Source organism: Centroberyx affinis, unplaced genomic scaffold (assembly GCF_046629955.1).
Source record: "Centroberyx affinis isolate AG114_WGS23_722 - 3 ecotype Tasmania unplaced genomic scaffold, CSIRO-AGI_Caff_v1 ptg006735l_1, whole genome shotgun sequence".
NCBI classification, from domain to species: Eukaryota; Metazoa; Chordata; class Actinopteri; order Beryciformes; family Berycidae; genus Centroberyx; species Centroberyx affinis.
In genome coordinates this window covers 11,989-35,941 of record NW_027283416.1, presented here as the reverse complement: position 1 = coordinate 35,941, position 23,953 = coordinate 11,989, and the positions used below count along the sequence as shown (strand labels likewise).

At 40.5% G+C, this 23,953-nt stretch overlaps 1 protein-coding gene across 2 annotated transcripts; it reads right to left on the bottom strand.

Annotated features, from left to right (window-relative positions):
* tdrd3 (tudor domain containing 3) lies at positions 1-22,676 on the bottom strand. 2 transcript variants are annotated; one of them, XM_071513053.1, is made up of 14 exons: positions 22,496-22,676; positions 21,342-21,426; positions 18,555-18,620; positions 17,171-17,331; positions 15,142-15,283; positions 14,901-14,972; positions 10,873-11,022; positions 9,680-9,832; positions 7,073-7,250; positions 5,886-6,011; positions 4,087-5,108; positions 3,712-3,837; positions 2,348-2,487; positions 1-244 (listed from the first exon to the last, which is right to left on the bottom strand). In XM_071513053.1, exons 1-13 carry the CDS (start codon positions 22,531-22,533, stop codon positions 2,371-2,373), a joined length of 2,436 nt encoding a protein of 811 aa, XP_071369154.1. In that variant the 5' UTR covers positions 22,534-22,676; the 3' UTR covers positions 1-244; positions 2,348-2,370. The 2 variants fall into 2 exon arrangements, with proteins under 2 accessions (XP_071369154.1, XP_071369155.1); XM_071513054.1 differs by lacking the exon at positions 2,348-2,487.
* Between the last annotated feature and the right edge of the window lie 1,277 nt (positions 22,677-23,953).

Here is a 23,953-nt window from a genome sequence, read left to right as displayed (position 1 = left end):
TACATACTAGAATTAATGTTTATTAACATGATAATGCAGCTGTTTTACAAATCTTCACAACATTTACAGCAGATGTGTCCATAACAAAGTTAATGGGTGCTCATGTCAGTTTTTTGCATCTTGTCCAAGCCCTTTGAAAAGTTCAGTATGTCTTGACGTTATGGACACTGAAAAACTCAGGAAGAACTCTGGATTGTTGAAGAAAGAGACGTTATCTCTGTCATGGAAGGATGGGGCAAATAGACTGATGGATGGAAAAAAGAGAAAATTATTAAAGAGACTTTACAAAATGAACCTTGGTTGCATTTTGACTGCATCTGAAGGAATGTTCCTTTCTTGATGTTCACAGGACTCTTTGAGTTGTGCATAAACTGAACTATCTGTACTCTCAAAACACTAAGGTCACCATGATTGTAGACCGTTTTTGAAATCTTGACACAATGCTTTGTGCCAATAGTGGCATTTAAAGCTGTAAATAATTTTCATATGAAATCAATGTCTACATGAAATCCAAGAACTAAAATTTGTTTTCTAGTACTCGTCACTTTCAAGGACATCATGCAATATAAACAGTGTGACTGTATGTGATCTCTTAGACATTAGGGTGCAGTATTTCAGTACACATTTAGTATCTATCAGATTTAGTTTTTATAAATAGTAAATAGATAAAGAAAACTTTAAGTCTGGGTTGTATTTGGTCAATATCGGCCATTTATTAAATGTACACGATAGTGTGTACTACTTTTTTTTGCAAGACATGAATATGCCCAAACGATATCTTCTAATTACGTCTCATTTTGGAATGTGCCATTAGTAAAGACTTAGACCTAGAATTATCTCAAACTTATCCGGTTTCAGTCAATTCTTAATGGTATGAAAACAAACTTCAATTGACTTGAAAATTATGTTCAATAATCCATCACAGTAGCCATGATGTCTTTTAAATTATTTTTGTCTATGTGACTTTAATAATTGTGAATGGAAAAAAAGTCTTCACATTAATACTTAAGGCTCTTCATAGATTGAAGGAGCCAAATGCTCTGAAGGTCTACCCCAAAACAAAACCAACTGTTGACATTCTGTTCTTTTACGGCGCTCTGGTGTCAATCCAAACACCTTTGAACACACCCAGAGTAAAGTAATAGCTGGTTCATGCTTAAAGCGTGGCTAGAGGTGGCATCCGTGTACCTTGGTGTTCATGCTTCTCGACAACTGTGCACCACTGAAAACTCCAGCACTTTTGCGGCGTCGTAGGAAACTCCGGCACTTAAGTGGCGGTGTAGGAAAATTAGACTCTACATGATCCCACCCAAGAAAAAACAAAACAGAACCCCACTGTGACTGACCAGTAGTTCCTGTTCCTCTTTGTTCAGCCAATCCTGGATAGAGGCACTGTGGCACCCTCTGCTTTGTTTTTAAATTGCAGGTGGTGCACGACCCAAATGTGTGCAGTCGTTTTGCCTGCAATTGTGTGATTTTGACCGCATGCACTCAGTCACGTACATTTCTGCCTGAAGCATGAACCAGCCTTATATGTTAAGCTAGATTTGTCACCGACATGTATTTGTGGCAAATATGAGGGGAGGGGGGGGGGGCAATGTTAAAAAAAAACAAAAAAAAACGAATAAATAAAAACTGTGCATTACGCTTTGGAAAATGGTGGAAGATAATGTAGTATGGCCATGCAGTGTAGTAAATGAGTAAAAATGCTCAATAACACCAGTATGGTCCTTTTAAGTATTTCTGCAAGCTTGTCATGAAATGCAGTGGGTCTCAAATGAAGGGCATCACTCACTCTCCATCAAGACGATCATTGCCTCAAAGGTAGCTTAGCAGACAGTTTCAACAGAAAATAATAGGCACTGGTCTAATGATCTTACTGACCTATGTTAAAGGGATCCTATTGATTTTTCAATTTCTCCAGTACTGCAAATGATTGGCTTGTGTTTGATATACACAAATATAACATGCCCAAACGCACACAAACAAACTTTGTGTATAGCTGCAGCAGGACATTCATTTTCTGCAAGGAAACAATTGTCTTTGGTACTTGAGGCATGAATGCAAGCAACTTCCAGGAACTTGTACAAACCCTGCTGGCCTCAAATTGTTAAAAACAGCTATTTCCTGTGTCTATGGTCTGATTGGAAAAAAAGGGGGGGGGAAAAACGATCTTTTTGCGTAACACATAGAACTCAGTCTATTCCCAAGTACAACATGGTATGCTTAGTGTACTATGCATAAGAAATTCACTTCGCACTCGCACTGATGTTTACAGATAGATGATCACGTACTAAAAAAAAGAAAAAGGAAAAAAAAATCCTTCTGCATTTTAATTCTTATTTACCTGCCGGTATAAGCGGTGACAAATCAATCTCGCGCCCTGGGTGGCTGGTAATACTGCTGTGTGGGCCGCGTGCGTCTAGGCTGCCCATCTCCCCCACGGCGGAACTCTAGTGAACTGTCATAGTAACCATCATCTTCCTCCTGCCAGTGTACATTTAATATGATTGTGATGTTACTGTGGGTAACCAGAGATGCATTTTTACTCCTCACTGTTGTTCCCTGTGCCTTTGTCCTTACTTTCTCATAAATCTGCGTCATCTGGCTAAGCAAAATGGGAAAAGCATGTTTCTAGTTTGTGTTACATTGGCCCCAACTGAACAAGAAAAAAAAGTTGTCCGATAGAAATTTAACCCAGTTTGAAGGAACAGGTCACCACCATGTCAGTCGAAACTCCTTTTAATTTACTTCACTGACAGTTCCCTGTTCGGTGACAGTGCGAACACCTTGTACCTCTGGTTGTGCACACTGATTGCGCACAACCATTCACGCTCTCAATAACAACAAAGTGTCAGTGAGGTAAATATAGGCAGTAATGCGGTACATTTAGGCGTTTTGGACTCAGTGCAATTGTTTGGCTGCAAAACACTTACTGATGCTGACTGATTATACTGTGTGAGTAGTTTAAATAAGTTTGACATCATTTTATGCCCCTTTTGGAACTAAAAAAAACAGACCCCGATTTGGAAGAAAGCTGAGATAGAACTCTAAAGGCCAATTTGCTGTGTTTGGTCGTACAAACTTCAATGGAGTTTCGACTGATGTGTCTATAGACAATTTTGGGGTGAGGTGGTCCTTTAACAATACATTGGCTGGATGAAAATGCAAGTCGTATAAATAATGTTTATGGCTAAATTTGATATTTCTGTGAGGTATGAAAAAGTTATTTTATTATTAATTTTTTTTTATATTTTTACAACGAAAGAGTACTGTTTAGAGTCACTGACCAAGTTGTAGATGGTCCAACCACCCTGTCCTGAAGTGTGAAAAACTAATATTGTATTTTTCAGAGATAAGATTGCTTCATCTGTCCAAGGCTCAAATGTTACACATTTGACTTAACTTTAGGATCATTTACTTTTCAGCTGAAACACTTTCAAAGATTGTTTCTCATTGAAATATTTTTTTTGTCTTCTTGATATAGCCTAGTTTCTACTTGTAGGTTACAGTATGTATGGCAATAAAATCTGACTATATTCATATTCCATCACCTTTTTTATTGCTACCACCTCAAATACCATGTAATCAGTTGCTTCCATTGAGTATTCACCAACAGATTCTGATCTAAATAATAGACGAGTCAAAGAGTTGTTTAATCTTGCTTGTCTGAGTCTAACAGGGCTTGATACATGCTTTCCTTCTCCTCACCCAGAAGTCAGCAGCAATAGGTTTGATGTTGTGCAGCAGGACCTCTTCGCAGTTGCCATAGTCACTAAACACGACCACAGCTGTGGAGCCTGAAGGATGCACAGCGTCTATTCGGGCACGGTAGAACTTTGTAAACGGGAAAAAACACACACACACACACACACACACACACACACACACACACACACACGCACAAACAACCACAGAGAGAAAGACAAGAAAATATAATTAATTATTTTTTATATAAACAGTTATGTATTCTTTCACTGTCTTAGACAAGACAGGTAACGCTTATGTTAACTAATTAAAACATGACCAACAAAACCTAGATGCTGAGACAAGAGCAGCCATTTTACCACTCTAGTAATGACATACCTTGCTGTCCTCCCAATAGAGCGCCAGGCACTGGTCTCCAGGTTTCCAAGCCTGCTCCATGATATGACTTTTCTCTGACCCTCTAGGACCTGGACCTGGACCTTGACCTTGACCTTGACCTTTGCCTTGACCTTGTCCTGGCCTCCTTTTAGGTCCTGGGTTTTGAGAGATGTTCTTCTTGGGGAGCGCCTCCCTGGGAGGAGGACCAGATGAGTTTGCTGGCTTAATTGGCCCAGTTCTTTTGTGTTCTGTGTCTCCATTTTGGAAGTGAGAAGGATCCCCTGTCAAGAATCGAGAGTCCCGAGACACCCCCCCTTCCTGGGTTGTCATTGAGCTTCCACCCCATGAGTTAAAGTTCAATGGCCCACTATCCCTTTGACGGTCAAGGTGATCCATGTTCGGCCGGTCATTCTTCCCCTTTCTCCTGCTGCTGTTGGGTTCTTCCATTCTGTTGTCTGTCCGCTTATAACCTCCTCTTCCATCTGGTTCATTGCCCGCAGAAATGGTTGGTTTAGAAGTGGGTGCATTGTCTTTTGTCCCTCTCCTATGAGACAGTTCAGATACAGAGTTCTCTCTTGCAACTTGTTGAAAACCCCCAGCCAAGCTACCACCATCTCCATTTCTGGACCGCTGGTGGAAACTTCCAGCAGAATCCATCTGCTGTTGTGGTTCTTTACACCGTGTGAAAGAAGAGGAGAAGGAAGAGGAGGAAATTTGCTCATCTCGCATCTCTCTCCTGTCATTCTGCCATCTGTCTGACGTGCCACGCGACCCTCTCTCCTGGCCCTTCCACTGCTGGGCTGGGGCTGATATTTGGGGAGCTGTGGAGTTCGAGAGAGGCTCCTGGCCAGGCTTGGGAAAGTCAGTGTCCCTGTGGAAGCGGGGTGGTCTGTCATTCCTTTGTTGCCTGTTGTCATTATACGAGGAACACTTGGTTTGTGATGCGTCTTTGGAGTAATAGTCTGAGTTGGAGAAATTCACTTTACCATCATGGTGTCTCTGAGGTGGCTGGCTCTTTGGCTCTACATGCAAAAAACATGCAATAAAAACAATAGCATGAATATTGACAAGACCACACTATCTTGCAGTACAACTAATCTTTGAAGATGAAAGATCACTAAACTCCTAAACATGAAGGGAAAGAGGTAAACAAATCCAAGTCCAAAATGTCATTAATGAAACCAGAAAATCGTATCATTATTGGTCAAATACAATATAATACATCAAATATACTGTAAAATCCTTTTTAATTTTAAACTAGAACCCAGTGCTCCATTTGCCTTTGCCAGACCAGTGCTGATTTCATGGATTTAGAGAACATGACTGTACTTAAAACGTCTTAATTCCCTCAGCAAAGGATAGCCATCTGTCTGGATCCTATCATGATTCTGTCCATGTTGGCATAGTCTTCTTGAAAAGGAATGCTGAACTACAAAGTATTCACCCCCTTGACTTTTTTCACATTTTCTTGTTATTCTCCTTTCATTACTATACATGAATAATGGATAATTTAAGGCTTTTTAGAAGAGAGAAGTTCACATCAGGAATCAAAGAAAAACTGGGGAAATAACATTGTGCATTATTAACTACAATCTACAATTACATTTGTCTTGTAAAATAGGCATTTTCAGGGAGGCAAAAAGCCTGCATTAAGTGTTGCCCTTATAAAATTATTTAAAATCAGGATATTGTGATGAAAATTATTTCTTCCTAAAATTGTTGAAGTAAAAGCTTGAAAATTAAGGACTTCAGAGAGGTACCCAGGCAGATTAGAATCAAATTAAGACTACATCACCCACCATCGATGGAGAAAACTCCCATCTTGGATTCCAGAAAGTCAAAGAGAGTGCTCGGTGCAGAGGGCCTTCCCCCTGCTCCCTCCTCCTCATCCTCATTCCTGGACCTTCCTCTTCCCCTCCCTCGGGCTGAAAAGAACCCCAGAATAACATTACACAAAACCAAACTACACTTTGATCACTGAATGTTTGTGTGTGCACTTCTAGATCTGGGTATCAACATCTATGTGTGGCAGGGCTGTGTGTGTGTCAGTGTGTGTGTTAATTTTTAGCCTGATCCTGGTTGAATCAGATTTTCTGAAAGGTATGCTACCTTTTTTCTGCATGAGTAGTGAGTACATGTCTAGCCTGTTTTCATTCAGGAAAGCTTTAAGCTACAAAATGCTCAAGGAATGTGCTATGTAGTATGTTACAAAGATCACATCATATAGGCTACTAAGAGTAGCCTATATGATGTAACATGACAATCAAAAGATGAAATAAATGTACTCTTTTTGTTTTGGAATGAGATACAGCTAATATGGTATTGTTACCATTTCAAACTTTGAATGCATGCACTCAGAACAGTGAAGGCAGGGAGGAAAGTAGCAGCAGTTAGTGCGCTGCAGCATACAGCATTCTTCCAAGTATGACCATGTTTTGATTGCTTAGTTCTTAATTACTAGCTAAATTACAATTAATGAATACATTTTTCAGCATTCACAAACCTTTAAAGTACATTGGTTATGCAAAAACAACCAGACTGCGTAATCAATGATGAAGGCAAAGAATGTGCCATAAGCGGCGCATGAAACCTAAAGCTCAAGTAATTCTAATGATAATTCTTTCAGCTATGCATAAAATTACAGCAGTCATTAACCATGGACAATGACATGTAGTAACATGACGCAACTGCACAAGCTCAAACCAAATGAGTTCTTGATTAACAGAGACAACATCCAGTGCTGTCTAATTCCAAAACCAATGGATATTTTACCAAGCCTTGCACATTTACTTATTCTTGATCATAACTAGGCTGTAGGTTGTAGGACTATCGCCACTCCTCCCTCCATGAAAGCACAAGCGACCATTTCTGGCTATGGGACATGGAACCCTGAAGGCCAAAGCCATCAGGGTCAGGCTGGGCTCGGGCTTATGCTCCCCAGAAGTATGCATATAGAGTAATTGTGTGTGCATGTGTGTATATGTACCTCTAGGTGGGGGCCTGCTGAAATCAGGTGCAGCGGGGCTGGGTCTGCAGCCAGAGGATCCAGTGAGCAGGCTGTTTAGTGCCACCTCCAGGTTGTTGTTATTGTCCATCAGAGCCTGCCGAGCGGCCTCTCTGTTAAAACCCATCTCCATGATGTCTCTCAGAGCACGCTCGTCCACCTGCACAGAGGATGTAATGAGAGAAAGGACAAAAGGGAAAAGACGACATGGAGGAGGTACACAATGCACAGGGAGAGGAGGGATAAAAGGAATGAGAATGGATGGTGGTTGTATGGTAATATTGGGCAGAGAAGGAAGGTTAAGTGTCACACACAAAGGTGGATAGGATGGATAGCAGGGAAAGAGGAAAAAAGGCACATGAAGAGGAATGATGAGAATACAGAAGTAGTATGCAGTGAAAAGTAGAGGAGACGATGGATTGAGAGACAAGATGAGAATACAAATAGAGGACATTAGAGGTAACAACAGAGGAGGAAGAGAGGAAATAAGAGAAGAGGGGGGTGTACTGTAATTACAAAGATGAGAGACAAATAAACCGAATATAACAATCCCTTCCAAGTCTGTTAAAAACATCTATCCTTGAAATCCATTGTTCGATTTCACCATGTATGCAAATTTAAGACAACATGAAATGGCATTTTCAAGAGTGTCTTGCTTCCATATCTTACGTATTTCCAGGTCAAACAAAATATTGGGGCAAAATATTGGGGAGGAATCTTTATAAAGTGGGCAGGGGTGGACCATAGCAAACATGGAAAGTGACTCAGAACAAATACATGCTACTCTGCATTCCATTTAGGGCAGAAGTTGAAATCAAATTGATAGAAAATTTGTACGTTAGATGGATTGTGAAATAGTTGCACGTTAGCATATGGAAAACTAGCTAACAAGGTCAAAAAGTCCTTTTTTCACTTCATTTGTCTTGTAACTACATGTACCAGGAAGCTTTAAAATTCATTAAAATTCATCAAATAAACAAATAATAATCTGGTAACCTCAAATGACTCAAATGAGAAATGGGAGGTTAGGGTAACCTAGTGGGCAAGCTGGGTTGATGTGGTGAAGGGTGTCACCCATTGGGTTTTAGTTTAGTTTAGATTTAATACAGTGTGCACTGTCAACACATTCCCAGGGCTTAAAGTAAAAAAACATTCTGAGCCTGAAATGTTCCTGACTGATTGGGGGGGGGGGGGGGGGGGGAGGAGTAGTCAGCACACTACACTTATTTCTCTATAAAACTAGTCCAATAACAAGAACAACAAAAACAATTGACATTTCTGTGCTAAATGAATGAATATTGAATATATATAAAATATGAATATTCAACACAGCATTATTAATCTATAAACCTAGTACAATAAGGATAACTGTGGAGCCCCCCAGGGGTCATGGGGCATTACATGGTTTAGGACTCCGTGCACACTGATTACCAATTCAAGGGCACGGTTTACTAATCTGTGCGCGGTTTACCAATCGGTGTCCATATGGATTTCCACATCAATTATTTTTTTCTTACCAGGTGACCCTGGGGAGCTCTGTAGAGAACAGCCAAAGCAATGCCACATTTCTATGCTGAATGATGATTGTAAATTGTGAAAGACAAATCACGTTCAGGTCTGTCATTGCCGCTGGAGTGGAGCGGCAGTTTTAACTGTTGCTCCCGGCAATGTGGTCAGATGTGTGTGTCTGGGATTGACCTCATGTGGAAAGAGAACTTTCTTTCTGCTGGGTGAGCACACGGTGCAGAACAAACACCCGGTTCCCTTAATTTGTCGCACCAAGTGTCAAACGGTTTCCTGTCTCCACCCATTTATTCAATCCATACCTATCGCCGTTTGTTTTTTACTCCTGTCTCAGTGACGCGTGTATCTTCACCAGCTTTCATAAACTTCGTTTTCATATTTCAGCTGTGCTACACTACGGAATCGGTGCTACATTGTGATAGAATAGCTTGCTGTTCATTGGATAAAAAAAAAAAAAAAACTTGCTCGCATTCCATTGGTAAATGTAAAATATTGCTTTGCTTCGCTGAATATGATTGGATAAAACGCATCAAAAACATGTTTGTTTGTTTTTTTGGCGAAAATAGTTTGTGAATCTAAAACGTCCATATGCCAGAAATCCGGCACCTGGCCGGAGGTCTTTAAGCCCTGCATTCCAGAACCAAACACTATAATTTCCTATTTCGACCTATTTCTTTGTTCAGCCCAAGGCTGGCTCAGATCAGCCTACAAATTGGCAAGCCACAACAGAAGGCTAGTTTGGTACACAAATGGACTGCCACTTGAGGAAAGCCTGGCCAGGACTCAGATTCGTTTAGATTTCTACATCATCATCATCAACACCTGACCCAGTCTAGGAGCCATGAAATGAGACTTCATGAAACCAAAACAGAAGGTAGAACAAGTTGTAGCCTTTTAGTCACATATGAGTGAATTGAGGCTTTAGTGTAATAATTGAAAGTAAAATAACAGAAAGGCCTTTACCATTTCTCAACACAATTTCCTTTTATAAAAACTCAAAACAAATTAAAGTGCCTGAGATTACAACTACTGCTTTACAGGTTTGGACCAAGTATGTCTCCTCACCAGCTCTCGATAGTTTCCGTCTTGTCTGCTTTCAGTTCTTTCAACCCTCTCTTCTCGTCTCCGCTGCTGGTATGAGTCACGGCCCCGGTAGGAAGAAGCAACACTGCTTAAGTTACTGCCTGCATTTCCTCCACCACCAAACGTACGGGGAGCCTTAAGAAGGGAAAGAACATGAAGATCAATATTGATGCGGGGGATGGACACAACAATGGAAACTCCACATGAAAAAGGATTTGAAGTAACACAATCACAATTACGTCAGCTAGCTACAAACATCAGGATGAATGATAATTAGCAGTATGTGTCAGCTTTAAAAGAGTTCTGACACCACTTTTATGAGTTTTCAAAGCAGCATGAGGCAACCAACTGATCATATTAACAGCCAAATTATTTAATGTGGCAAGAGGAACAGTCTCAGAAATCATACGCCAAACAGGGACTGCATCAGCAAAGAGGAGCAGTGGTCACAAGTCAAAGCTCACTGACAAGGAAAGACGGGTACTTCACAGGATAGTTGCTAAACACCATAAAACTACCGTCTCAAAATTACCACAGAATTGAATCGACACCTCTGTGACAGTCTTAAAAAAAAAAACCTGGACCCTTGTGTGGGTTTTTTACCATTTTTCCTGCATCCAAACAAGTTTACATTTGGAGAAAGCCTAAGGATGCCTTCAACCCACAATCCCTGTTGGCAGTGGATCTGTAATGGTATGGGTAGCCATCAGTCGTGAGGTTTGATGATATATATAGCCTGGCCCCAGCCTTCCGAGTGCCTCTGTTTACATTCGTATTTCTTCAGAATCGTTCGTTCGTTTCCGCATGTTAACCACATGTACATTGCATTTTTTTGAGGCTTGGTAGGTCTGGTTGCCTCCTTGTCAACGGGGGCAGTCTGATCACTGGAATGATCAGTTTGTGGGCAGGGTCTTAGATGATGGCATGGTATTATAGATATTATCGCAAATCACGATATTTCATGAATATCACAATTTTTTCACATTCAAAGTTTGATGTAAAAGATCAAAGTTTGATCTTATACATTCAAATGAGCTTTATTTTATTGTAAGGCTAATAGTTCTGAATTAGAAAATATGCCAATAGCCCTGTAAGAAAATAAGTTCCCTTTAAGTACCATAGCTGTGTCCATAACATGTAATGAAGACTCACACCCAAGATGAGGAATCACATACCTCTTTGGTCTTGGTCACCTCCGCAATAGCCGCTATCCGCTGCTTTTCAAACTCATCATTCTCATCAGTAGTTTTGACCACACTGGTACTCTGGAGGGTCTTTCGCTGGTCCAATTCTCTGCTGTCTACCTCCTCCTTTCTCACACACTTCTACAGGAAGCACAGAGAGAGAGAGAGAGTGAGAGAGAGAGTCACATCATGTTCTGAAACATCCTCTATCATGTACAGTGCCTTCAGAAGAGATTCAACCCCCTTGACTTTCTGCATTTTGTGGCGTTACAGCCTACATTCGAAATGGATTGGAAATAAGGACTTTTGGCTGGGCCAACAGATGACTGCAGTCATAGGTAGCAACCCGCCCAAGAGGTTGATTTGCCTCCAAGTTGAGCAACTTTAACAACACCTCTCAGCCGAGGACCGCAGTACTGTCCCCACAGAGGGAATTTATTGGGTTTTTTTTAATTGTGTTCATACTGTATATTAATGATCACATCTATTGGATTAAAGTTGAGTCGGTTCAATCTGAGCATATAATGGGTAGTCTTTTCATAAAAGTATATTTTTTTCTCAATAGGTTTGAGACATGAAACAATTCGGCCGTGATCACATAAACCTCACTTTTGTCCTGCTCAAATGCAAGGGGGAAAAAAGCGGATAATGTTAAAAATAAAAATGGACAAAATACATAGTTTGGAAGAGACGCGCTCCTGCTGCGACCAAACCATTGAAAGAACTGAAAAAAGGCGCAGGTGCATTCAAAAACGCATCCCATGTGATTACAGCCTTAAATTAAGTTAGTTAAGTTACTTCAGAACATTTAAGTCTCATGTTATGTGTGACAGGAGAGAACAACAAATTTTAAATTTGTGCATATCTGGAGAAGTGACCTTTGCTGGTGAGCACATTTGTCTTCTTTTTGCTGTATTTGCTGTGAAGTGATAAGCGGCATAGTTAAAAAGCAAGAGATGACTTATCTGAAGAGGTGGCAATGGGTAGCTGATAAAGAGATTACCCAGATGATGTACATCAGCGTTATGGAAGAAATTTATAGTAATGACATGCCAAATGTATTAGATGTGGATTAGGACCTTTTTGGCTAATAACATGATAAAAAGGTACATCCAAATTTCTTGGAATGTCCCTGACATTTCTCTACATTGGGAGTTCATTGGCTATGATGGGAGATCTTGCTGGAAGGATAACAATCAAATCTGGGCTGTATGGCAGAGTGGCCAGAAGAAAGCCTCTTCTGGAAAAAAAAAAAGTCAAATGACAGCACTCCTGGAGTTTGCAAATAAGTGTGTGAAAGACTCAGAGCATGAGGGAAAATATTCTGTGGTCTGATGAAACGAAAAGTGAACTCTTCAGCAATGCAAAGTGCCATGTCTGGTGGAAACGGGACAACTCATCACCCATCTAACACCACCCCTGCGGTAAAACATGGTGGTGGCATCATGCTGCAGGAGTGCTTTTCAGCTGCAGGAATTGGGAGACTTGTAAGGATAGAGGGAAAAATGAATGAAGCCAAATACAGGCAAATTCTTGAGAACCTGCTTCAGAATACCAAAGACCTTAGATTGGGGTGACGATGTGTCAACAGGAGAAAGACCCTAAGCATACAGCCAAATCAACACTGGAATGGCTTCAGAACAAGAATGTGAACGTCCTTAAGTGGCCCAGCCAAAGTCCACACTTGAATCGCTTTAAAAATCTGGGGAATGATTTGGAGATAACTATTCACAAACGTTCCCCATGCAACTTTACAGAGCTTGAGCAAATCTGCAATGACGAATGGGCAAAAATCCCCAAATCCAGGTGTTTCTAGCTGATACAGGTGTATCCGCGAGGTCTCAAAGCTGTAATCTCTGCCAAAGGTGCTTCCAAAAAGTGTTGATTCAGGAGGTTGAATACTTATTTAAATGAGATATTTCTGTATTTCATTTTCAATGCATTTGCAAAAATGTATAAAAACATGTTTTCATTTTGTCATTATGGAATAAATTCCTTGAAAATATTAAGTGTCTGAGCATACCATTTACTTTAGCTGTTACCTCATCTTTGCAGCCACTTTCACTGCATTCTATTTTAATACAGCTGAAACACCACATATACTGTATATCTCTCTTTGGGTAAAAAAAAAAAAAATCTGCCCCTGGATAGTTTTCAATCTGCATGGTAGGATAAGACAGAAGCATAAAAATTCAGTCATGCATTTGTAGCAGAACCAGGTCTCCACAGCTCAAAATGGACCCTTGAGTGACATTCTTTCCCAGGAACAAAAATGACCCTTCACCTTTAAAGCTAAAGTGTCACCTTGACGCTGACCAAGAGTAAGGGGGGGATCTCCTCCAAGATATCAGACAACTCTTCTGAAATTTACAAGTTTTATCTACAAGCCACATCAGACTGCAGACCAGGATCTCCCTCACACACACTCACAAATTAAAATAAGATGATTTCTTTTTATCTGGACCAGAAGACTGAGTTCTATTGAACTGATGTTGGACAATTAGTCACATTAGATAATTGAATACATTTTGTATCATGTTACCAAAAGGATCAGAATTGCTTTCTCCCTTCTCTTTATAGTTCTGTAGGAAACCCCCACCTTTCTAGATAGAGCCATAAAAGTCGTAAATCCATAAATTCTTTTCATTCTTGGTTTAGTCCTCTTCTCTACTTTGTATTTCCTAATGTCTCCAATGTGTTTTTAGAATAGTGTGAATTATATACTAAATTGGTTAATCATATATGCTTAAGTGTTTTAATTATCCTCCCAATAGTTGGACCCACTTATTCTCCTCGGACCACACTGCTACCTAAGGTCTGATTATATTTACCCATTCTTGGCCCCCACATCAATAATTATGTTCTATTTCATTGTTTCCCTATATCAACCACCAAAGTTACTATGTATTTGTGATTTAAATATTAGGATTATAAAAGTATGTATCTAGGCTATTCTGCTAAAACAACAGTTCAGAGCACAGCAAAGTTTGAACAGTGAAAGTTGTATTATCTAATCATGTTTCATGTAATGGTTTCATGCAATCTATAAGTGTTTGTTTACAGGTTTCATAATGTTCACCGATTGACAACAGTTATTGGTTGAGTATGTAAAATCCAAACGTGTTATTCTAAAACTTTATCATTACATAGGCTTGTTACTAAAGTAGTTGAGAGAGGTATCCTCATGTGTCTTTCTGTCATATCAGGGGCGTTGCCTGTCTCCAGAACAAAGAAATGTAGGCGAAATCTCCAAAACCGCGCAAAGTATCTTTTTACACTGCAAACCCCGCCTTGGAATTCGGAAAAACTATAAAACTCTGAGTTCTTTGTCACCTTGTGTGCTTCATGCCCCAAGCTTCATGCCGGAAGCTACGATGCCGATACAAACTTAGAGAACTAAGTGCTTCATGCCCTGAGCTCTATGCCGGAGGCCACGAACGCCGACACCAACTCCAAGACCAACAAGCCAAGACTTAGCACGAGCGGAGATTCAGATCTCGCTGCCTTGTAGCTACCCTTTTTCACTAATGTGATCCTGCCTTTTTACAAGCCGTTCATACTACGAAGTTGAGCCTCGCTGTTTAACAGATATCATCACCAGAACCGCGAAGACTGTTACAAGGTTATTTTAAGAACGAGTTGTTAATCCGTTAATTAGTAAAAGTTAGAGAAGCCAGAAGCTCCAGTCAACTCTCTCAGTTGACCACCGACCAGCCTGCCGGAGCCTCCTGCTCCATCCTGCCTGGAGTCCGGTCGACAGCGGAAAGCCAGTCGCAAGGACACCCACCTGAAAGAGCGTCTTTTTCAAGAGACTCTGCACGCTACACATTTTACAGTAAATCAGAAAACATGCATCAATATATGTTCAAGTACAAAGTTCTGATGATTCATTTCTAATTTTATAATGACTGATGAGGCAATGATGGAGATAATCCCCAAAGTGACAGTCAGAGGCAAGTGGCTTGACTTTAAATACCAGGAAATGTGACTCATGAGTTTATAACAAACATCCATCTCACCTGTCCAAATGGCACAAAGGGAGGAGGTCCACCTTCTGCGCCAATATTATTCCTGCTGTGTTTGGCCAGGCTCTGGAGGTTAAACAGTAAAGGAAGATGGGCATCAAGAACTAGCATACACAAAATATATTGGCACTAATGGTTTAATGCACATCCAAAATGATTAGGAACATCTGTATTTTATATACATCACTGACTTGACCAAATGTAGTTCAACCAACACCACAAAATTCATCCTTACCCTTTGTAGTTCCCATTTCTCCACCATGTGATCAACCTCTCCTCCAAGGACAGAGATTTTTGAGTCATCCAGGAGCAGCAAACCATTTTTTACCAGGACCGTACCAAGGAGCTTTACCTTTGTTCCAGGGGGAGTGTTAAGACTGAAAAACAGAAAAGTTGCAAATCCAGGTAAGAAAGAAAGTTTTACATATATTTATATATATAGAACATAACTGTTAAATGTTAAACACATCATAATTGCATGTACCACGCTTGCCTTAACAGACCATAAAATGCCAAAAGGCCCGCTTATTTCCTAGCCCCCACCCCCTATCCCCTTACCCATAACATTTTCTAAATGACATGGAGCACTGCCAGGGGACGGGTGGCGAGGCTAGGAGGGACTATTAATAATCCCAGCCGCTCACCCATCCTCATGGTAAATTAAAAGCCCCTCTATCTCATCAGGCCTGATAAGGCCTCTGCCTCTCTCATTAGGAAAGCACAGGGACTTAGAGGGATTTCCAGCTACTGATGCCGGATGCCAAAGCAGCAATTAGGGATTTCACTGCAAACCACTGGGATGGATAGGGTGCTCTCAGGATAGCGGCCAGTGTGGAAATGAGGCACTCTCTACTCTCGATGCAATCACATACACACAATCCCACAAACACACCATTCAGTCTCTGATCAATCTTGCTACTTAATGCTTAATTGTCCCCCCTCTCTATCACTCTCTCGCACACTGAACAGTGCCCACAAGCTCCATCCTGCCTGTAATCCATCTCATCCTTCTTTGCCACGCGTTCATGGACTCACACACACTCATGCAGACACTTTCATAATAAACACTAACCACTGTTGTTGGTAGTGTGTGTGAGAGTGTGTGTGTGCAGCTCATAAAGAGGGGATTTGTTCTGTTCTCTCTTCTCTTCCCATCAGCAAGTCAGAGCCCACATTCTGGCCACTCCACCTGTACAGACTGGCTAGTCACCATGGCAGCAGTCACCAAGGCCACAGTTGCTGGGATGGAGATGTAATTAAGGCTGGGAATTGTTAGTAGATCAGCTGCCACCAAGTGGAAATTGCAGATAAAGGGAAAATCGAGGCATGCGGTCGGTTGAGAGTGTTGACAAGGAGGAGAAGGGCGTGGTGTGCAGTTGGGCAAATGAGGAGGGTGTGTGTTTGAGTGTGGGGGGCATCAGAGACATAATTCAGCACATCAATGCATAAAGGTAGGCTGGCTGTGATACATGGAGGACAGTGGAGAAAAAATAAGGAAACTGAGGCCAGTCAAGTAGGGAGATTGTAGAAAGACACAAACATTTTAATTTACCCCTGGACACATAATAGGGGTGGAAATAAGCAGTTAATTTTAATCTAAGGGGAATAGGCTAAATAACACATGCTTCCATGTAGCTACTAGCAATACAGCATTGTAGAGTTTGGCTTACCAGTTGCATATAGTACTTATACTGATCTGTCACAAAACTGTTTGTTCCAATATTGTACTATCTAGGCCTATATGTTATAAGCTTGAAAATAACACAATGGCAGCAAAAATAACATGTTAATAATCTAGAAAACTCTGATTGAGAAAAATCTAATTTGGGGCATTGGACAATCACAAATGGCAGAGTTGCAATTCTTACATGAATCGATTTTTGCCCCTCTCCACCTACAAACTAGTCCATCAACTGATGAATGGAATTCATGATAGATGTGGATACCAAAGTGAACCATAATACTTTTCAGATGGCATGTGTTTCACCTGGGGCCATCAGGATCAGTGATCATTACCTCTTAACGTACGTTATTATAATTGATTGCACTGAAATCTCAAATTTCAGGTTCTCATTATCATTCGACTTGAGAATGTGAATTATTTATTTCTAATACCCAGATATGAGTGTACGATTAATACTGTTATTTCTTGCCCATATTTAACACTGATACTAAGTTCTCAGACAATCAAACTAGGCTACATCCCAGTATTCAGACTAAACCCACTGTATTCCTAAACCCAACTAAACCCATGATATAGGTACCTGATCTTGGACAGGTGTTTAAACTCCAGTCCTACACAAGTGGTATGTCCATCTGTCATCTGTATGCGCAGCATCCTGGGAGCTGCCTGGGACTCCTCATGGTCTTTAGGGGCTGAGATGTTTCTCACCTTCTGTACCTGGAGAACACATGGACCCTCAAGCTGGCCACATGCAAGAGACAACAGAAGAAATAGGGTTTAGAAAAATGGTCAGTCAAGTCTAACAGCATAAAATCGAAAGGATGCTTATCAGAGGCATACTGGGGAGCAGCTCATGAAAAAAATAATAATTCCCCAATATGAAAAAGACGCATTTTAAATAATTTCATTAAACAGGAATCATCCCATCTGGCATACCTGAGACAGCATAGCCTTGTTTATGCCTCAGATCTGCTTCCTGGCTTACCTTTAGATTTCCTGTGCTTATGATGATTATCAGATCTCTGCCCTCAAAAAAAGACTACTACTCCCCTCAAACAAAGTATACTACCCATTTGTAAATGCAGTATAGGTGCATTCAGTTTAGTACAAAGTGCATGGTGAAAACTCAGGTGCTCAGATGCCACTCTCTCTGTTAGATATATGGGGGGATATAGGGCAGTGCAGGACATACGCATGACAGGGGTGCACAATATCTTCTTCTGAGACAGAGGGGAGCAGGGGGTTAAGCTCACATTCAATTGAATTTTTTATCTTCCAAAATTATTTGGGATGTTTTTCTCTATGGTTGCTCAACTCCAGTTCCACAGGTGAGTGAATGGTTTCTTGACCCTTCCTTACTCAGTGTATCAGGGCCATCTAGTGACATTCGTGAGAACTGCAATCCAGTATTTCTGATCTTCAATATCTACCAAAAGACACACTCTTGAGCTACAATTGAATCACAAAGGATAATTGTTGGAGAGGTAGGCCTACTTAAGGGCCACAGGGAGATAGACACTGCTAATGATGTCTAACCCTTTGCTTATTATTTTTTCTCATTAATTCAGGAGGTGTGTGGGATTGCATATTGACTGGACTTGATAGAAATGAAAGACATGGGACCTTAAAATAGGCTATGTCCAACTATTTCTATTTAGTGTCTTTCTTTTATACACAGTTTTCTGGAATTTTCTTTTCACTCTGATAGAATACAGTGAAAGCCCCACTCCAAAATAAATGCATTTTGAAATATTTTAACCCTTGCAATATATCATAAAACAAAATGTCCAAACAAAAGTCAAAGGTTTTTTTGAGCAACAGTGAACTGGTTTTTAGCTGAAAAAAAATCCCCAATAAATTGTGATTTAAGTAATAACTGAGCTCAAAGAGGGGAGTGCATAGTGTATACCACTTGTATAGATTTAGTGTGGAAATAGCCTTTTCAAACATACTGCATCACTCACCTTCTCAACCCTTCCACTATTGATCTCTGATGGTAGAAATTTTCTCCCAATAGGTCTAAGATCACTCTGTGAAGAGGAAAAAGAACATGATGGTCACTCATGAAAATAAATAATGCACATAGACTTTGCCTTCATTAACTTTTGAAAAATAGGTTTACCTATGTACTGTGTCTCATGATGACAATAACCTGCTTCATGCTATTCATGTTCATGTTAGGGAGGGGTGTCAATCAAGACCAAGTCCAGATAAGGTGCGTTCACACTATTCTGCTTTTTTCACATTGCCAGCAACTTTGTTTTCCACACAGCGCAAGACATGGGCATTAGGATCCAAATTCAAGTCACTCAGTCATCAGACACTTAACCCATATAGACCAGCGCAGATCCGACTGATTTATAGTACTTGAGAAAATAATTGTGCATAGTAACAGTTCAATTATTAACATTTAACACAGAAGTTATGAATTTTCACTGAAACTCCCACAATATCATTTGACTGGTGAGCTTCCCTTACTGCACACTTCCTGCATTTGAGTGCAGCCTTGCCTTCTCCCAGATTTCAGATGGCAGTGCAGACGCTGATGAGCGTAGTCAATATTTGACCAACTAGTTTAACAGCGTGATCCGCCGATCACCAATAGAAATTACACATTTTATGGGATACAGTTACCTCCTCACTGCTAGTCAGTGCCTGACAGTTGTCGAGTTGTCCCTCCATAGTTTGCTGTGAGGTAACACCAAATGGCGCTCTATCACCTCAACTGAGTATTCCTCTCCCAAGCAAATGCTTGCGCACACAGGTTAGTAGATCAGAATCTGTACTTTTTACACACATAAAAAAGGACAATTGCTTTTTGGGTTCAACTGTTGGAGGTTGTGTTTCCCCAGTGGGTGTGTATTGAAAAGCAGCGCTCCCGCCGAAGAGGAGGAAAGAAAAGCTCTACAGTGAAGTAAGTGACTACATTTTGAACACAATCGTCATGATGCCAAAAACTAGGAAAATAAGGCCCAGGATGAAAATAGCCAGAATGAGGGCGCCCCGGTGGTTCACCAAGTAGAGCGCGTACCATGTAAGGCTCAGTCCTTCCCGCAGCGACCCAGGTTCGAATCCGGCCCGCAGTCATTTGCTGCATGTCCTCCCCTCTCTCTCTCTCCCCCATACCTTCCTGTCTATCTCTCACACTGTCTCTATCTAATAAAGCATAAAAATGCCAAAAGAAAATAGCCAGAATTACCCTATCCTTTAAATAGTGTTTACATAAGATGGAGCCGCTTTCAGCTTTGTTCAGTTAGAGTGCTGAAATTGGCCCCAGACATCAGGCATAGCCCACCCCATATTCTCTTGCCCCTTATCCTATGTACAGTTTGCTTAACACTCACCACTTAAGCTGGGAAAACACACACTGTAAGACCTTAGAGCTGATGTAACTGTCCCAGACAAGTTTTTGAAATCTAAGACAAAACGGCCATTACTGAGCCAACTCGGTGTGCACAACCGTTACCGTTAAGTGAGCTGTGCAGAGATTTTAGGATTTTGACAGTCATGTAGTTTGCGCTCAGCCAACCTGAGCTGAGGCTTTGCCTGTCTGACTGAAAGGAAATGTATATTAAACACTTAGCTTGATACAACTGTCCTTTCCATGCAAGTTTAAAGGTATCTGGCCTCATGTTTTTTTCTGATACCATGTTATGTTGCATTCATGTGATGGTGGGAAAGTCCAACATCCGGGGCTTCTAAGTCGCACGTTGCATTCATGTGCCAGTTTGTCAGAAAATCAAACCCGGAAGACATACAATAAATAAACACGGACGTTCTGCAGCTTAACAAGCTAATTTTACGAACTTCATTCAAACAAATGTTAGGGTTAATCTGGCTAACTACAATTTTGCAATAACGGTGCAAGGTTATGTGTTTTCTTACTGTTGACTGACACCAAACTTTATTTTTTCGCCTTGCTGAGAAGGTCACCATTGAGTCATAACTCAGGTAGCTAAATTTTATCCAAATTTCCGACTTAATCATCTGACTTTGGAGGGTATTCATATGAAATTTTCAAGTAGGATTTTTTTTTCATGTATACGATAGCACATAAATGCACAATAAGGAGGTAGGTGATAACCTAGACTTAGCTGGCTGATCAAGGAGGAATCAGGAAATAGTTTGATGGGAAGCTGCAATCTTATTTGTGCAGCTGGGGCTACTGAAGATGGATCGAGCTAATGCTGGGTCTGCTTCTAGTGGGTCATGCAATGATACAATGACACTGACAGACAATTGGCTGCATACATGCTACAGAAGTTTACTTATACCAATAGACATATCAAACCTTTCTGGTAGGTTATTTTGCATAGAAGCCCACAGTGGAGAGAAACAGACTACCAATTTCTTAAATTCTTATCTCCATAGCTCTGTGCATCAGTGGGTAGGCTGGCTGTGTGTGTCAGCACACGGGTAGGTTTAGGCCTATGTGTGTTTCAATTTCATTTTAGCTCACTGAAAAGCATTGAATATTTGAAAATTAAATGAACTATCACAATGTTTCAAAGGTGTTTTTTTGTTTGTTTTTATTTTGTAGATATTATTTAGGTAACATTCATACCTGTTTACAGAGCACTATCTGTTCATGGCTGAATATAGTATTCAAATTCAGTTACATAGATAGCTGTGAGCTACAGTTACACTGGAAAAACTGCTGGAAAATATATCTTACTATGGAAAATACAGGCGAACTTGGACAAGACCTCAGACTTCAAGATACTTGACAAAATGTTAAAGAATAGACTTACGTCAAGTGCAACACGAATAATGTCATTGTGTGATGCTTGCTCAGAGGCTCCTTTCAGTTCTGCTATCCCCTCATCACTGAGGTACCTGTATGATGACAGAGAAGGATGAGGATGAAAGATGTTGAAGGTGGAAGAGGGGCCAAAAAGAAAAGCAGCTGGCTTAGTAAAGGTCACACCTAGTTACATCAACATTCAAAAGCTTTCAAGACATACATCTAGCTAGCAGTGTACAAAGCATCTATCCACTGGTCTTAAAACACAAGATAGGCTAGTAATATTACTGGAACTTACTTTATGAAGCTTAACAAAGTTCAACTGAGGTGAAGCAAGGTTAGTTGAGTTAAACCTAACTAAGAGTAAAGGTAATACTGAAACTAGGCAGGAAAAAACACTGAGCGAACTGAAACAAAAAAAAATGAACTTGATGAAATTACAACGCGTGCCTCCAAAACTAACAAAAACAAAATAATAAATGAATTGCTTTAATTTGTCATCTTTTGTCCACTGCCATTCTGCGAGTTAAGTTACGTCAAGAGGTAGAACACTCCTTAATACTTTTCAATATTGTAAGCATTAGCCTAATTAATTAGGTGACGGGTGGATTTGGGAAGGTCCGACATCCGGGACTTCCAAGTATCGATATTTGCAAACAGGCAAAATTACCTCAAAAACTATGATTGGCTGACAATATGAATTGGTCCAGGTTGTAAATTATGTGTTCAACATGAATAGATGCAAGTAATAGTTACGTTAGCTGGCTGGTTTGATAAGCTTGTATAGCTAACGTTAGCTGTCTCGCTAGTTGCTACCTAACATTAATTACCGGTAAGTTGACTTAGAGCAAACTAGCATCACAAGTGATGTAGCTAATACTCCAATGGTAGCTAGTCGTTCGCAATCCATGCCTCCATCTCTAATTTGCGAGCTAAGTGGGCGCGTGTGCTTTAGAAAAGTGCGTGATCTGGCTATTCTCAAAATTATGTTAGCTAATGTGTAACTTGTCCGGCTACTGTTAGCATAATTTGTGCTAACTAGCTTTATAATGTAAACAAATACCAACGTTAACGTAAAAACGGTATGGTTACCATTGTTAGCTAACAACAAACTGACACCACTATAGTTAGCTAACTGGCGTTAGCTACAAAGCTACTTACCAGCCCTCCTTGGCCAGAGAATCTGTCAAATCGGTCATTTTCTTCCAAACTAAAAGATGACCCTAATAATGTCTGCACTCTTCAGTAATGACTATCTAAATCTGTCATGCATAATCTCGATCCAACACTGATAAAGCTTGCTAACGTTAGGTGTCACTCACTACCAAACGACCCCACGTTCCATACGTCACCGATCAGGGTCGAGACGCGTCCAAAGAGTATGGAAAAGCAAAAGGCTCAAAATACTTCCGGCAGGCTAGAAACCCGTTGGCAAATTGCTGCCTCTCACAGTTCGCAATTGCGAACGACATTACATTTACAGTTCAGGCACTACACCGTGAAGTGCAGGCCTGTGGAGGATAATAATTAAGCATTGCTTTGATCATCTTGTTTTGAGTTTCTGTAGGGCAGTCAGGCAGTTCACTGACTAATCTTGCTCTTTCTTGTCTGTATTTTACTAACGTAATAACCTAATTTAACTGTTTCTTGTATGCTAAACTAATGACGTCCCCTCTCTCCTATTCCTTCTGCCACCACATAGACAGGTTTTTATGGAGCTACAGTACTCTAAAGAAGTGCAACCACAGTCAGAGAAAGTGTAACAGCAAGACAGTAATCATAACCGCACTGTGTATTGACAAATGCTTCCATGGCTTGTATCCGCAGACTAAGCACGTGCACAGGTAGCTTATAATGTGGGCTTGTTGTTCTGTCTGAATCATCATTTATTCTATTACCAGGCAGTGTGTTATATAGATGCTCGTGTGGATATGTAGGTTAATGGACATGTTTGTGTTTTGAGTGTATGTGTCAGTATATACACAGGCATCTGCATATGTGTTTGTATGTGACTCTATATGTTGGTTGGTGTGTATATGTTTACCATATGTGTTGTTTAATTTACCTGGAACACTTTGCAGTTTTACACAATAAAAAAAAGATATTGAATGATGAACTCTAAGTAATATTTTTTTTTCCCCAAAATTGATATATTGCATTTTGGGAAGTGAACAGCCCATATTCTAGAAGGTTTGCAGGAACAATTCAGACAGCAGTCAGCACACAGTAAGCCCACACAAGTACATGAAGCAGATCACTTTTTCTGCTGTCAGTAAGAAGACATCTCAGGTGGCAACAATTTTTACCGTGGGTAGAACAGACCTGCACATTGAGACTTTTTTTTTTAACTATGTTGTGATATCCACAGTAAGACGTGAAAACTTCAACTCAAATCACAAGCCTCCAGTGAAAGTGCAGTATGACACATGATTGATTGCATTATGTGACTGTGTGTCTGTAGCAAAATATATCTGTATTGTGGGTTTATGTCCATAGAACATCATTACTTCACTGAACCATGCACTGAACCAAGGTGATTCAAATATCATTATCAATGTTTTCTAATGATGATGATGATGATAATAGAATGCTGCTGCTGACTGTGTGTTCTGGATGTTT

Coding starts and splice junctions, on each gene's coding strand:
- tdrd3 (XM_071513053.1), bottom strand. CDS start 22,533: ATGACCGATTTGACAGATTCTCTGGCCAAGGAGGGCTG. Junction 14,973..15,141: donor AGAAATGGGAACTACAAAGG/GTAAGGATGAAT, acceptor TTTAACCTCCAG/AGCCTGGCCAAACACAGCAG. Junction 6,012..7,072: donor CAGCAGGCCCCCACCTAGAG/GTACATATACAC, acceptor GGTTCTTTTCAG/CCCGAGGGAGGGGAAGAGGA.